This window comes from Anolis carolinensis, chromosome 2 (assembly GCF_035594765.1).
Source record: "Anolis carolinensis isolate JA03-04 chromosome 2, rAnoCar3.1.pri, whole genome shotgun sequence".
Taxonomy (NCBI): domain Eukaryota; kingdom Metazoa; phylum Chordata; class Lepidosauria; order Squamata; family Dactyloidae; genus Anolis; species Anolis carolinensis.
Genome location: NC_085842.1, coordinates 78,336,075 through 78,349,334, shown reverse-complemented (window position 1 = coordinate 78,349,334; position 13,260 = coordinate 78,336,075). Strand labels below are relative to the sequence as shown.

At 36.8% G+C, this 13,260-nt stretch overlaps 1 protein-coding gene across 12 annotated transcripts in view; it reads right to left on the bottom strand.

Annotated features, from left to right (window-relative positions):
• pbrm1 (polybromo 1) overlaps positions 1 to 13,260 on the bottom strand; it is a 72,677-nt gene that overhangs the window by 18,438 nt on the left and 40,979 nt on the right. For 9 of the 12 annotated variants that reach the window (XM_016991588.2, XM_062970033.1, XM_016991590.2 and 6 more), the window contains 10 exons: positions 12,101 to 12,312; positions 8,898 to 9,083; positions 7,635 to 7,792; positions 6,973 to 7,239; positions 6,507 to 6,652; positions 5,716 to 5,873; positions 4,979 to 5,162; positions 3,775 to 3,985; positions 1,958 to 2,159; positions 1,665 to 1,829 (listed from right to left, as the gene is read on the bottom strand). In XM_016991588.2, coding sequence (XP_016847077.1) covers positions 1,665 to 1,829; positions 1,958 to 2,159; positions 3,775 to 3,985; positions 4,979 to 5,162; positions 5,716 to 5,873; positions 6,507 to 6,652; positions 6,973 to 7,239; positions 7,635 to 7,792; positions 8,898 to 9,083; positions 12,101 to 12,312 — 1,889 coding nt within the window. The remainder of the gene's footprint in view (positions 1 to 1,664; positions 1,830 to 1,957; positions 2,160 to 3,774; positions 3,986 to 4,978; positions 5,163 to 5,715; positions 5,874 to 6,506; positions 6,653 to 6,972; positions 7,240 to 7,634; positions 7,793 to 8,897; positions 9,084 to 12,100; positions 12,313 to 13,260) is intronic. The other 3 variants (XM_016991587.2, XM_062970031.1, XM_062970035.1) reach the window with 1 other exon arrangement.

Here is a 13,260-nt window from a genome sequence, read left to right as displayed (position 1 = left end):
CAAAGAGTGCATTTGGATCAAATTAATATTTAAACTATTGGCACCTTTTTAGAACGAAACAGAGTATTTGGCATCAATCGTTATTACAGCAAGCAAATGCAAAATGTTATGTCAGTCGTATGAACTGATATGACATTGTTAACATGCACACCCAAAATTGTGGAACAGTATTGTAGCCCAACACAAAATATTATATTTAAAATGCAACATTCAATTTGTTTAATTATTTCTTTTAAATCTATTCAAGGGAACTTAATTCAACCTTTATTCCGTCTCAATTCTCATTAATGATAGATCATTAAAACTCATAATATTTAATTTTATGTAGGGTGACACTAATATGTTCAAGAAAGAAAATGAAGTGTACAATTATAATTTCTTACATAGCTTTTCAGAATTATAAATAAGTCATTATGCTGTTAAATAAACAATGCCAGAGAGTTGTGTTTTTCACAGTACACTTCCCTGTCTTCAATGGGTGCTTACTTTAACATATTAGAGAAATTAAAGTATCATGCATTATTTTGAGGTGAAGATAAAGTAGATATAGTTCTGGAACAGCAGGATAAAGGAGAGTTTTTGGGAAAAAAAGGAAGGCTTTGTGTCTGAGGAGAGTTGGAGGAATCTTGAGCAGGGCTATGGAGCCACCGTCAAAGATTTGGAATGTGAAAAATTTTGGGTGCAATCAGAGTTGGTAGAAATATACTAAATCTGACTCAGGAATTAAAAAATGCACACCAAATTGTAAAGATCACGTTTATTCCTTGTTTGAGAGGCAGTTGTAAAACAATCTGAAGCTCGTGTGCCCTAAATCATAATTTATGTCGCCTCGAGTTTCACAACTTCCATGTGATGAACCACATTTAAATGGAAATGAAAAGTACTGAACTTTTTCTTCACGATATCCTGGAAATAGAAAGGATAAGACCCAACCTTGGACATGCACATGTCTGAATCACATTGTTCCTTTTTGAAATGTTAGTTACAAAAATGATCCACAACATGATATTTAAAGATGCTTTTAAACACCAGTCCCCTTAGGACAGCAAGTGGCATATTTTAGGTCTTAGATCAATTCAACTAATAACTAAAATAACTTTTGCTCATAATATAATTCATAAAAATACCTACAAATGAAGATTTTAATTACAATTTCTTACAGTATTAATATTTCACAAAAATACAACAGCGTAATACCAAACCCTGATAATTCTGTCGACCTGCCACATAAGAAAAATCAAACCATCTTGTATAATCTGAAAGACTAAAAATGTCATTGTGGCACAATTTTTGTGTGGACTAGAGTCAACTTCATCAAGTACACAATCACTCTTTTCAAGGTTTGATGATTCTCCAGCCATTCAAAGGAAACAGTAAACAGATAAAATTCAATACAAACTTTGGACAAATAGGCTGGTAATAAAGTTGCTACTAGAAGCTTATTTAGGATAAGGTTGCAATGCTTATGATTAAAGGATGTTATCTCCAGTGGAGAACAAAATCTATGCTCAGAAATCAGGATATTTGTAGTTAAATGTATAGACGTAAGGTTCAATAGAATCTCCCCTCCCTTGGACGCCAACAAACTGACACAACTAAACAATTATGATAAAAACTGGTAAAGTAGATGAAAAGGGGGAAATGGTCTGAATCTCTGGTTTTACCTGCAACAGGTGTCAATTGTGAGTTGAGCATCCCCATAGGAGTTGGGGGTGGCACCACCCCCATTAGGGCCCCAACTGGAGTGCCAGCCCTTGGGGAGGAATTCTGCTGCTGCTGCTGCGCTGCCCGTTCTCTCTCCTGCTGCTCGGCCACCTTAGCTGCCCGCTCTGCAAAAAAGGATTTTACATGTTCAGCTATTCTTTTATAACTTCTACTCAAGCAACAGTACACATGTAGGCTTACATAATCTTTCTGTAAGAAAAAAAGGTTTTACACAACTACAGTTTTGGTTTACCTTCATACTCCGCTTTCTTGGTGGTTTCCAGGTTTCTCCACTCTGTTCCAACAAGTCTGCTGAGCTCTCCAAAAGAATAATCTGGGTGCTGAGCTTTAATGACAGCTCTCATCTCACTACTAAATAGAATGTAACCACTCATATTGATTTTTCTTTTTGATCCTTCCTTCTTTATACTGCCTTTAGAAGACTTAGGAGTGGACTATGGAAAAATAGTATGATAATTTGATAAATAGAGCAATAAACATTTATTTATATAAAATATGATAAATACATTAGAAGTAAAAAGAAGAAGATGGCAGAATCTTTCAGTTTCTTATAATGGTCTTTGATATAACTTTAAATGGAAAGACAGCATATAGGCTAAGGTGGAAAAATCATAGGATTATTTAGTTACATAACCTTGTAAAGATTTTGAAGAACCCAATTTACAAAATCTTTACAAGGCTGACTCTATTTGGTTAGTAAATGTCATTCCAAATTACTCTTTTCAACATTTAGGCAGAGCAAATTATCAAACAAAATAATGCATGCAGCCAAGGATTTTTTTTCTTTACCACACAACAGTATTTCTTTTGCATAATCACAAAACACAATATCCCAATATGTAAATATCTGTGTGCAGTTTAATGGTGGTTGCCCATATGAAAATGAACATCTACCTACAAGAGCATACACATCAAATAGATTGCAAAAAGGGTTCTCTCCCCTTGACATGAAAATCATGAAAAGCAAGTTTGTTGTAAACAGAGATGTGGACAAGGACATTTTCTGGTGCTGTATTTGTGGAAAAGTTCCCACATATGGATTTATGTGTGTGTGCAATGTTTATCTATAGTAGTCTGGTCTTTAGTCCTTCAATAAATTACATGATCTGGGCTAAATATAAGATATGGCATTCTATTTTTATAAGCTTTAGAATCTGAAGACACATATTGACAAACTCTAGGGCTCAGAGGAATAAACTAAAAATGAACAAACTGAAAAACATGTTTTTGTTTCATAAAATCTCTTACTTTTCAGGCACAAGTACCAGTGGCCAAGACATAGGTGGTAAGTTTTGATTTTATTTATTTATTTATTTATTTATTCAATTTATATACTGCTCTTCTCCCCCAGGGGGACCCAGTGCGGTTTTACACAATGGCAGAATTAGATGCCACATATAATACAAATGTAGTAAAACCAAACATAAAACACAATTAAAAGCCGGTATCCAAATCCAATTAAGGCAATAAAAACCATGTGGCCATTACAACAGGGGCAGTAGAATTGAGCCAAAAGTCAGAGCCAGTCCGTGTTCAACTTCATATTAATCCACATAATTCATCAAGTCATATCAACCCATATCCTAGGATGGGCCAAAAGCTTGGTTCCATATCCAGGTATTCAACTGCTTCCTAAAAGACATGAGTGAGGAGGCTTCCCTAATCTCCCTTGGCAAGGAGTTCCACAGCCACGGAGCCACCACCGAAAAAGCCCTTAAATATTATTTGACCTTTATATGACCTTAAATATTATTTTCTTTCGGATGCAGCTTTTTTTTGCTAAACATAAAGAGAAATATATGCTATTCTATTTGCCTTACTGTAAATATTCCAATAAAATCATTTCTACATGAAGCATATTTGACTATAATATTTAAACCAGATGTGCTAAATCAGCAAAATTATTTAGCGCATTGAGAAAAAATAATCACCAGCCATATGTGGACATATGTATGTTTACTATAGCAAGAAGCATTCCTCATACATGTAGAAAATAAAGAAGAAGAGAAAGGAAAGGTTTCACCAACATGAATATGTAAATAATGTTACCTGGGGTGGTGTGTACGGCATTATATCTAATTCATTAGTGAGTGGAGTTGGAATCTGAGGCATTGCTGGTGCTTCTGTGACTTCACCTTCCTCTTCCCCCATCTCTTCTATCTCTTCCTCACCTCCTTCCAATTCAGCAAATTTCGCTTCTAGCTGCTGAATCTTTTTTTCCAGAAGTGGAGATGGCTCCTTCTGAGGAACTATAGGCTTCCTAAAATAAGATTTTTTTTAAAAAAAAAACTACTTTCTTGAGAGCTGGTTTCTAAATTCTTATTTTAAAAGTAATGAGATTTCATGGTGCAACAGGATTTTGAGCCATTATAATCTTTCATACTGTTGTTACAGACTAAAGAAAAATGGCCTTATATACCATATATGATTTTAGGACTATGATTAGTACTATAATTTAATGCTAAGACACCTGTAAATATTTTTACAAGTTGGATGCTGTTCTCACCAGCTCTTAGTTGAAACCATATCAGAGAAACATGTTTTTTTCACCCATGTATAAAGTCTTAAATCGCCTCCTTCATTTATTTGTGATAAATGAAAATGACAAATTTTATTAAAAATTTAAAATTAACTAATGTCTACATAAAGTATAAAATAACGCTCAAATAATAGGTGGTTGTTGTTGCATGCCTTCAAGCCATTTCTGACTTCTGGTAAACTTAAAGTGTATCTTGGCAAGATTTATTCAGCAGGGATTTGCCTTCATCTGAGGCTGAGAGTGAGTGGGACTTGGCTGAGCAGTGAATCAAACAGTCTGCAAAAGTGTAACCCAATGCTCAAATCACTGTGGCACACTGGCTCTCAAATAACAAAGCTTGTGCATTATATACCTGAAACCTCTGATTCAATCCCTGTCATTTTCAGTTAACAGATCTCTGAGCTGGAAAATATGAACCCCTGGAAATTCGTTGCCATTGCAAAAACATAATACATGGAATGAAGAAGAAGATTTAATAAAATAATATTGGCATCCATGTCATAACCCACATGCGTCTGCTATTTCTCAAGTTCAAGAGGATTCTTTTAGGATATGGTTTCTTTTAATAAAAAAAATCAGATTTCAATGGACAGGAGAATGTTGCAGAATACTATAAATTTAACAAAAGGGATTTTGTATTATCAGTTTAAATGGACAACTTTTCTATGATCTTTAATTTTAAAAAATGTTAATTAAAAATAAACCATACTTTACCTAAAGTAATAAATTTCATCATCTACTACTTTTGCAGAGAGAGAAAATCTTTTCAGCCCTTTAAATTTTTTCATCTGTTTGTCACTTTCGTTATAGCGACTTTCACAGAGGAGAACATCATTTTCAGGAATCTCCGTCGGTCTACAGGACAGGAAGTCTTTAAAAGACAACACTGCACATTTTCCTGCAAGAGAGAAAACCAGGTAATTGAATTCTCCTCACTTCAACAGGAAATTTTGCAACAGGCCTGCAGATTTAAGTCTTTTAAATGTTCTCAGACATCATTCATAGATTATACTGATACCCATAAGCCCGATTCAAACAATCCAGTATATTGCATGGTTAAAGGCTACTAAAGGGAACTTACATTCCATATGTACACCACAGGCACCTTTATCAAGTTCAGTAGATACCAAATGGAACAGTGATTCAATATGTGTAGCAAATCATATCTGCTACATATTGACCCAAAAACAAATAGGTTCACCTTCAACAGATTTAATTCACAATGAGTTAAATCAATTTGCTTTTGTAAGAAAACAAAAAAAAACCCAGGGCAAGTAATTCACGATGACAAATAATTATCTCACAATGGAAAACCTGGTTATATACACCAACTGTTAAGATAAAACGTAAAATCATTAGAAGATGAAAAAAGCAAAAAATAACGTGTATGACATTTTGACTTTAGAGCTCAAAATACACAAAAGAGCAAATGGGATCAAATCTGTAGTTACCCAGAATACATGTCATGGGACAGGTCTCTTCCAGATTACTCAAAAATACTTCCTTCTTGTAGAACATTTTAGTTGGCTCATGCTCAGTTTCCTCTGGGTGTATAAAGATTGGACCAAAGAAATATGCAGCTCCATCTCTTACCCACATTTTTTCAATTCTGCAAAACACAGAAAAATCATGGTTTTGAAATATGTCAAGTTGGAGCTGCCGTGTGAACATGGAAGTGAGCAAGGGGGCTGTTTGGGAGGTGTCATGGGTTTGTTTTGCTGAGCACTTTTGATTCCTTGGCCCAGCTGTAACATAAATTTGCAGCATCATAAGAGGAGGAGCTAGTTCCGCCAGGCACCCGCCAGGAGGAGCGAGACACAGCCGGCACAGACTTCTCCCGTTGGGCACAGCGTCCGGCTTACACCGGCTGCATCTCGCCCTCCTGACGGCGGAACTCGCTTTTCCTCTTATTTATACTGCTGCTACATTTGAGCCACAACTTCCACCGTTCACTTCCCTTTCTTCCTCCCATTCCCTGGTTCTATTTGCATACTGAATACAGTTACTGCTGCTGCAATGCACAAGCCCCACCCTATGCTGCCCTAAAACTCTCTTTCTTCTTTCTCTCTCGTACTCTGCTCCATATCAAGGGGATGCTATGAACATTTCTGGCTCCACATCAGTCCCAAGCATTCAGTTTGTCCCAATCCCCTTCCATCTCTAGAGGGTGAGCTAATAACCACCTGAGGCCTTGCCCCCTCTGCATGCCTCTATGTGTGGAAGATTCACTCACACAGCATACCTGCCAACTCGTGGTCGGACTAGACCATGTGATTTTATGAAGACACAGTCCCCAACCTTCAGCCACAAGTCATTGTAACAAAGTTGTTCATAATAGTGACAGCCTGGTTCTCCATTTGGCATTTCCACTGGAACATCTTCTTTATCCTGAAAACAATATAGATTTCAGAATAAGTGAAATATATGCATCTAATATCAAAGAAAACTGTGCACTACAATTAAACAAAACTATTCCCTAGTAATAAAGAAAGCTGTATGTTTGGGGTTACTCTTCAAGAAGATACCATATGATGGTACACACAGACTCAGATTTCTCATGCAGAATTATCTTCTTTTGAAATCAGACCCTGTTATCTTTGACATAGATTCAGTAACTATCCAATTCTAAACCAATAGAATACCTATCTAAAAATGAAAGCAAGTCAAAGGGTTGACACTTTCATACGAATAACTGTTACCTCACATACCTTTTCAAGGCTGAGGACGCTGTTGCCCACTTTGCTTTCCTCGGATGTTTCAATGTGCTTTTCTTCATCAACTTTGTCTGTATTAGCAAACACTGAAGCAACACGGACCACAGGCAAAGGCACATCTCGTGGGACAAATCGTACAGAACTAATCGGCATGGTCCACAATTTAATCTTCTTAAATGACTTCGTTTTGGCAGAATAACGTGATTCACAAACATAGACATCTTCATCTCTAAAGTTTTCTGGACATAGCTTGAAGTACTCCTTTTCAATGGAAAAAATAATCACTGATTAGTCAATAGAACAGCACAAATCGTTGTTTGGCATTTGCTGCAACAAAATCTACTTAATAACCATTACATTCCTTTTAGCTGTTCTGAGCATTTTAAAAGTTAATGTCTGAATGTCATCAAGATTCAAAAAACTTTCTTCTGGCAGCAGACCTCTCCCACAGTCAATCTACACGCCTCCCTTCCAAACCAATGAGCATTTGATCACATAAGCTCACTATTTTAAGAAATGTTGGGAGGAATAAAACAAAATATTGAACTACAAATCTTTTCATGCTTAGCATTGTCTTTTCATCCAGATACATTTATAAATACTAGATACAGGATAAAATCAATTTCAGCAGAACAATTCATTTAGCCTCTTCTCACCTTAACAAACATGACTACACATTTCCCTAGAATTTTGTTCACAGGAACTTTGTTGTAATAATCACTTTTAAAAACTTCTTTCTCCAAAAACTTTCTGGTAGCAAGATGGAATGTTTCATTTGGTCTATAAAACCAGCAGCCATACAGCCATTTCTCTCCTATAAAGAAAATAGTTTATATTCAGTGTTTTATAACTGTGGAAAAGAAAACATTTATAACTGGCTATAAACTGACTTTAAGAATTTTCATTGAATATTAATTAAATAATTGTGTCAAATAAAGTGTTGATGCCTCATGCATTACATTGGGGAAGGACTGCACGAGAGTCAGTGTGGTTTGGGGATTGTACGATGACTCTGGAGACCAAGGTTCAAATCCTTGCTTGGCCATGGAAACTCACTGTGTTGTTTTGGGCATGTAACATTCTCTCAGCCCCAAAGGAAGGCAAGCCTCCTATGAACAAATCTTGCAAAGTAAATCTCATTGAAGGTTCTCCTTAGTGTTGCCTTCAGTCAGAAATGACTTGAAGGCATTGCAGCCATAGTTTACATACACACTAAGGTAAAACACTTTTGTTTTGTTTTTTAAGTCATGGACACAAATTGCCATCAGGGAAAATCAGAAAAATGCAAATTTCTGTAAAAATTAAATGGATGCTTGAGTATGGGACTAGCATATTACCAATGAAATATCTTAAGGTCACATCAGACATGCAGGTAGGGAGATGCTAAATGTCATTACAGATATTACACAAAAGAGACAACAGTAGACTATTCCATTTAAATGACCGCATATCAAAGCAAAGGCGACAAGCGGTGGAAAACACTTATTTTCCTGCCCTTTGTACAGTGGTTAAATTTTTCACCTGCTGAAATTCAACTCTTACTGATCCAGCCAGCCTGTTCAATGCTCAGAAATTCGAGGGGCTAAATTCCAAAACATGTGGAATTACTCCAAGAAAACAGAAGGGGGGGGGGGGGTCCTATGAGGCCAGTTCCTTTGCAAAATATGATTTCAGGATTATATCAATCTAAAAGGGAAACATCATAGTCACATTTTCATTACATCCTGTCATACACACCTGTATTATATTAACACTAAGATAGGCAGGGTGACATTTAACCACACACTACTAATGATTAGGAATTACTGTAGGGATCAATGGCCCTATAGGTCTCCTGACATGACATTTGGATATCATTTTGAAACCGCAAACGCACTCTTGTCTACAAGACCTAAAATTTAGAAGATTTTCTTTCTTACCAGCTGAATCTTCCCACAGGCGTTCAATACAGACTATATGCGGTTGTAGATTGGCTTCTGCAGGTTCAACATAAACATAATCTCCAACATGGTACATGCTGTTCTTAAAGCTACAATCTTGACTGTATGTTCTGTGTAAACTAGATAGTCCTGATCCAACAGAAGCATCCTCACTCTTTTCAGCTTCTTATTCAACATAAAAGAAAACAAAGGAAAGAGATTACAGATAATTTAAAAATACACGTGGTGTATAACATTTTGCACACTTACAACCAATGTAGGCAGAGTATGCATTTTCATTTAGAGCTTTACCGACATCAACCATTTCAACATATGTCTATATGATATAATGAATGGTGATGGTCTTATTATGTCAGGGAATAAAGTGACTGTAAGTAGCATACACTATGTACAGTGTAGGGAGCCACCCACTGCATGACTATCAGCCTCCTCCCAGTAGACTCAAATCAAGGAAGGGCTTCATGAGAACCACCACTCCTCTTGATGTTCCTCCAGCAACAGCAAGGGTGTCTCTCTGGGCAGCTAAACCAGGCAACTCTAACTGGATGGCCCCCCAAGAAGGTCTTCCTCCAGGGGCAAACCAGGAATGGGCAACTTGGAAGTCCCTGAACAGACTCAGAAGTGGAGTGGGCAGATCAAAAGACAACTTGGCAAGGTGGCACTACCTGGAGGAATCCTCCACCTTGTGTGACTGTGGAGCTGAACAAACAACTCAGCATATGTATGCTTGCCCACAATGCCCTACCTCATGTACAGAGGAGCTGTTGTTTAAAGCTACAGACAATGCGGTTGCTGTTGCCCGCTTTTGGTCCAAAACTATTTAGTTGCCTGTGATTTCTTTTCTTTTCTATTTTATTTCCATTATTTGAAATGTATTTGCTGTACCAATGCTTTTGACACGAAATAAATAAGTGTAGGGAGAATGCACACCCTCCTAGGAAAGGGAAAGAGAGAAAGAGCAGAAAGAAAATATTTTGCAATTGTCATAGCATCAACACAACAAGGGACCTGCAGTGATTACACTATCAGTGTAAAATCACCATTTATTTCCGTGTCAAAAGCATTGCATAATAAATAGGTTTAAAAACAATAAAATAAAGGAATCACAAACACCTAAATAGTTTTAGACCAAAAGTGGGCAACAGCAATCACATTGTCCATAGCTTTAAACAACTCCTCCTCTGTGCATGAGGCAGGGCATTGTGGGCAAGCAAACATATGAGGAGTTGTTTGTTCTGCTCCACAGTCACACAAGGTGGAGGATTCCTCCAGGTAGTGCCATCATGCCAGGCTGTCTTTTGATCTTCCCACTCCGCAGTCTATTTAGGGAACTCCAAGTTGCCCATTCTTGGGCAATCACCATAGCCACACTGTATATGTGACTTGTAAGTTTCTAGTATCAATAGTCAGCCCTTCACAACCAAGTTGTATCCTAGGAAAAGCATGAGAGCAGTGAAGGCTGTGCAAAATTCTTTGGAAAACTACAGTACCAGGAAAATGTAAAGCACTAAACTTAATAAAGTTTATAGTATTATTCCCATGGATAAGAATATTACTCCAATTACATTCCCATTTTAATAAACATTGTGAAGCCCTTATACAATATGTTTGGGAAAATGTTTTGTCTTTAGAGGTTTTTTGGAGTACGGTATCAATATTTGCATATACATATATAATTAGATATCTTGGAGATAGTACTCAAGGATCAGGGTTATCAAACTTTTTCAGCCGCAGGGCCCTTTTTGAAGGAGTCACAATAAATGTTTGTATTATATATTATATTATATATAATGTACATATATATCAGGCATGGGCAAACTTTAGGACACAGGGGCCACATTGCATTTTAAAATTTAACAGATGTGCTGGGCCAGTGGCAGATGGAGAATATGTGTGTGAATGAACTGAAAAAAATGAACAAATTCCTATGTGCACTGCACATATCTCATTTGTAATGCAAAAAAGAAAGAAAGAAAAAAAGAACAATACAATATTTAAAATGAAGAACAATTTTAACCAGCGGGGGCTTTGGTCATGGGGTTCCCGGCCAGGTATGCTTGTTGAGGAGAGGGAAGAGAAGAGAAGCGCGAGCCCCTCAATTTGCTTCACAGAGCCCTATAGGCTCTACGGAGCACAGTCTGAGAACCGCTGCTCAAAACCAATCGTGAAATTAATTTATGTTTCATATGCATTGAATGAACATAGCCTAAACATAATTTCATACACAATACTTTTATAATGTTGTGCATGAAAAACAGTTCGCAAACATTAAATCACCCAATAGCAAAGGTGTCTCTGTATCAGCTACCCATGGGAAAATTTCAAATTTTGGAATTCTGGATAGCTGATCTCAACTTCTATTTCACTGTTATTCTCATGAGACTGAAACAGTTCTAGAATTGTGTGTTGAGTCCTTGCTGTCAAAGTTCATTTTCGTGCATGGGGAAAAAGGGAAGTATAATTGGCTTACTTATAACTTGTTGGCTCCCTACGCTAAGCAAGGGTTATGTTACGGAAAAGATGACATTAAACACAGAGATCTTTAGTTTTTCCCTCAGTTCTACCCCTAATCAATTAAAGAAACATGGGCTAGAGTTAAAGGAAGAACTGAAGCACAACAGTTGACACCAGCTACATAAATTAGTGCATTACGACAAGAAATCACAGCAAGGGTAGATATTGATATCTCATTCTTCTACATGCAATAATACACTTTCATGATAATTATGTGGTGTAGTAGTGTGAACATTGGAGTATGACTCTGAAGACCTGGGTTCAAATCCCCAATTAGCCATGAAAACCCACTAGGTGTCTCTCTTAGCCTCAGAGGAGGGAAAAAGGCAACCCCCACCTCAAACAAATCTTGCCAAGAAAGATGAGTTCCCATTAGGGTCGCCATAAGCTGGAAATTACTCAAAGGCAAACAACAGTAATGTTTAACACACTTCAAAATATTTTCTTTGGATTCTAGACTACTGTCAGTGTGAAGACAAACATGTAACTTTAATGATAACCATGGTCTTAAAAAATAAAACAAAACCCCAAACCTGCTGTGTCCTAGAGCTATACAAATCAATTGATCGGCTTCATTATGTTAATACTGATCATACTGGATGTAGGTCTACTTATCTCCTACTCCAAATAAGTAAACAATAAAAGATAGTGACAACAAATACAATTACCTCTCTTTTCTTCTTCTCTTTTGAGCTTGTCTTCTTCCATTTCCTTCGGGAGCTTTTCCTTCTTCTCTTTTTCAACATCATTATGGAGATGCTTGGTAGTATAGCTGAGGGCTGGTGATAAGAGGATCTCGCCATTCTTGCAAAGTTCATCACGAATTTTGATAAAGAATTGTTGAAGTTCTACTGCATCTTCATAAATCTCTGAATCCGTCCTTTAAGGAAAAGAACAGTTTATATAATGACATATACAAGGCAATAATAGCCTAGGTGCCATAAAATATTTGAGATGTTATTGTCTGTAACTGGTATTTTCTTCTGATACCAATGTAGGTGCCATGGGAGACGGCAATATAAGCCAGGAAAGAAATGCTGAATAGAAATGTGAGTAGGAGAGAAAGGGAGCTGCAAGGAGAAAGCATCCAAGTATACTGTTTAATCTTGCTGCTGATTACCAGCTCAATATCATGATGGCTGAATTAGGCCAAAATGTCAGTATCTTATGTCAAAATCCTCTGTTTGCATGTAATGCAGAAGAAAACTTGTCAGTTTCTACATTTCTTTCGAATTAATTTTTAGAGTGGCATTTTTAGAAGTTAGGATTTTAACTGAATGAAACATGTTTACATACTGCAAAAACTGGATGATACTGTTTTTCAGAATATTGAAGAGACATTGAAATTTAGTATTCCTTTTATTTTCCCTTCAAATACAACAGCCACAATTCATTGCCAAGGGGGAAAAGCATCACTGTTGTCCATCCAGTTTGGGAATAGGGAATAGTCTCAAAAATACTAACAGCCCAAATTTGCAAATAAACACATTACTTGTGTGCATCTGTGCACACACATTTTCAAACAAATCCACATTTCCACTCATGTCTATTTCTATGCAGAATAATTTCCTGAAACACTTTGGAATATACAAGGAACAGAGAAAGCAGCTAATTTATTTTGTTATTCTTCCTGACCAGGTTTCCCAAATACCAGGAAACCAACATTTAAGCTGGGAAATAAATTACTTAATATTTATTAATGCTTAGTAAAGATAAATACCGAAGAACCAGAACCAGAACCTCCCTCCCTCCCCCCTCCTCTCTCTCTATATATATCTACTGTTTCAAGTGCCTATAGTTCTTACAGCTAAGAGGAAAGACACTGAAT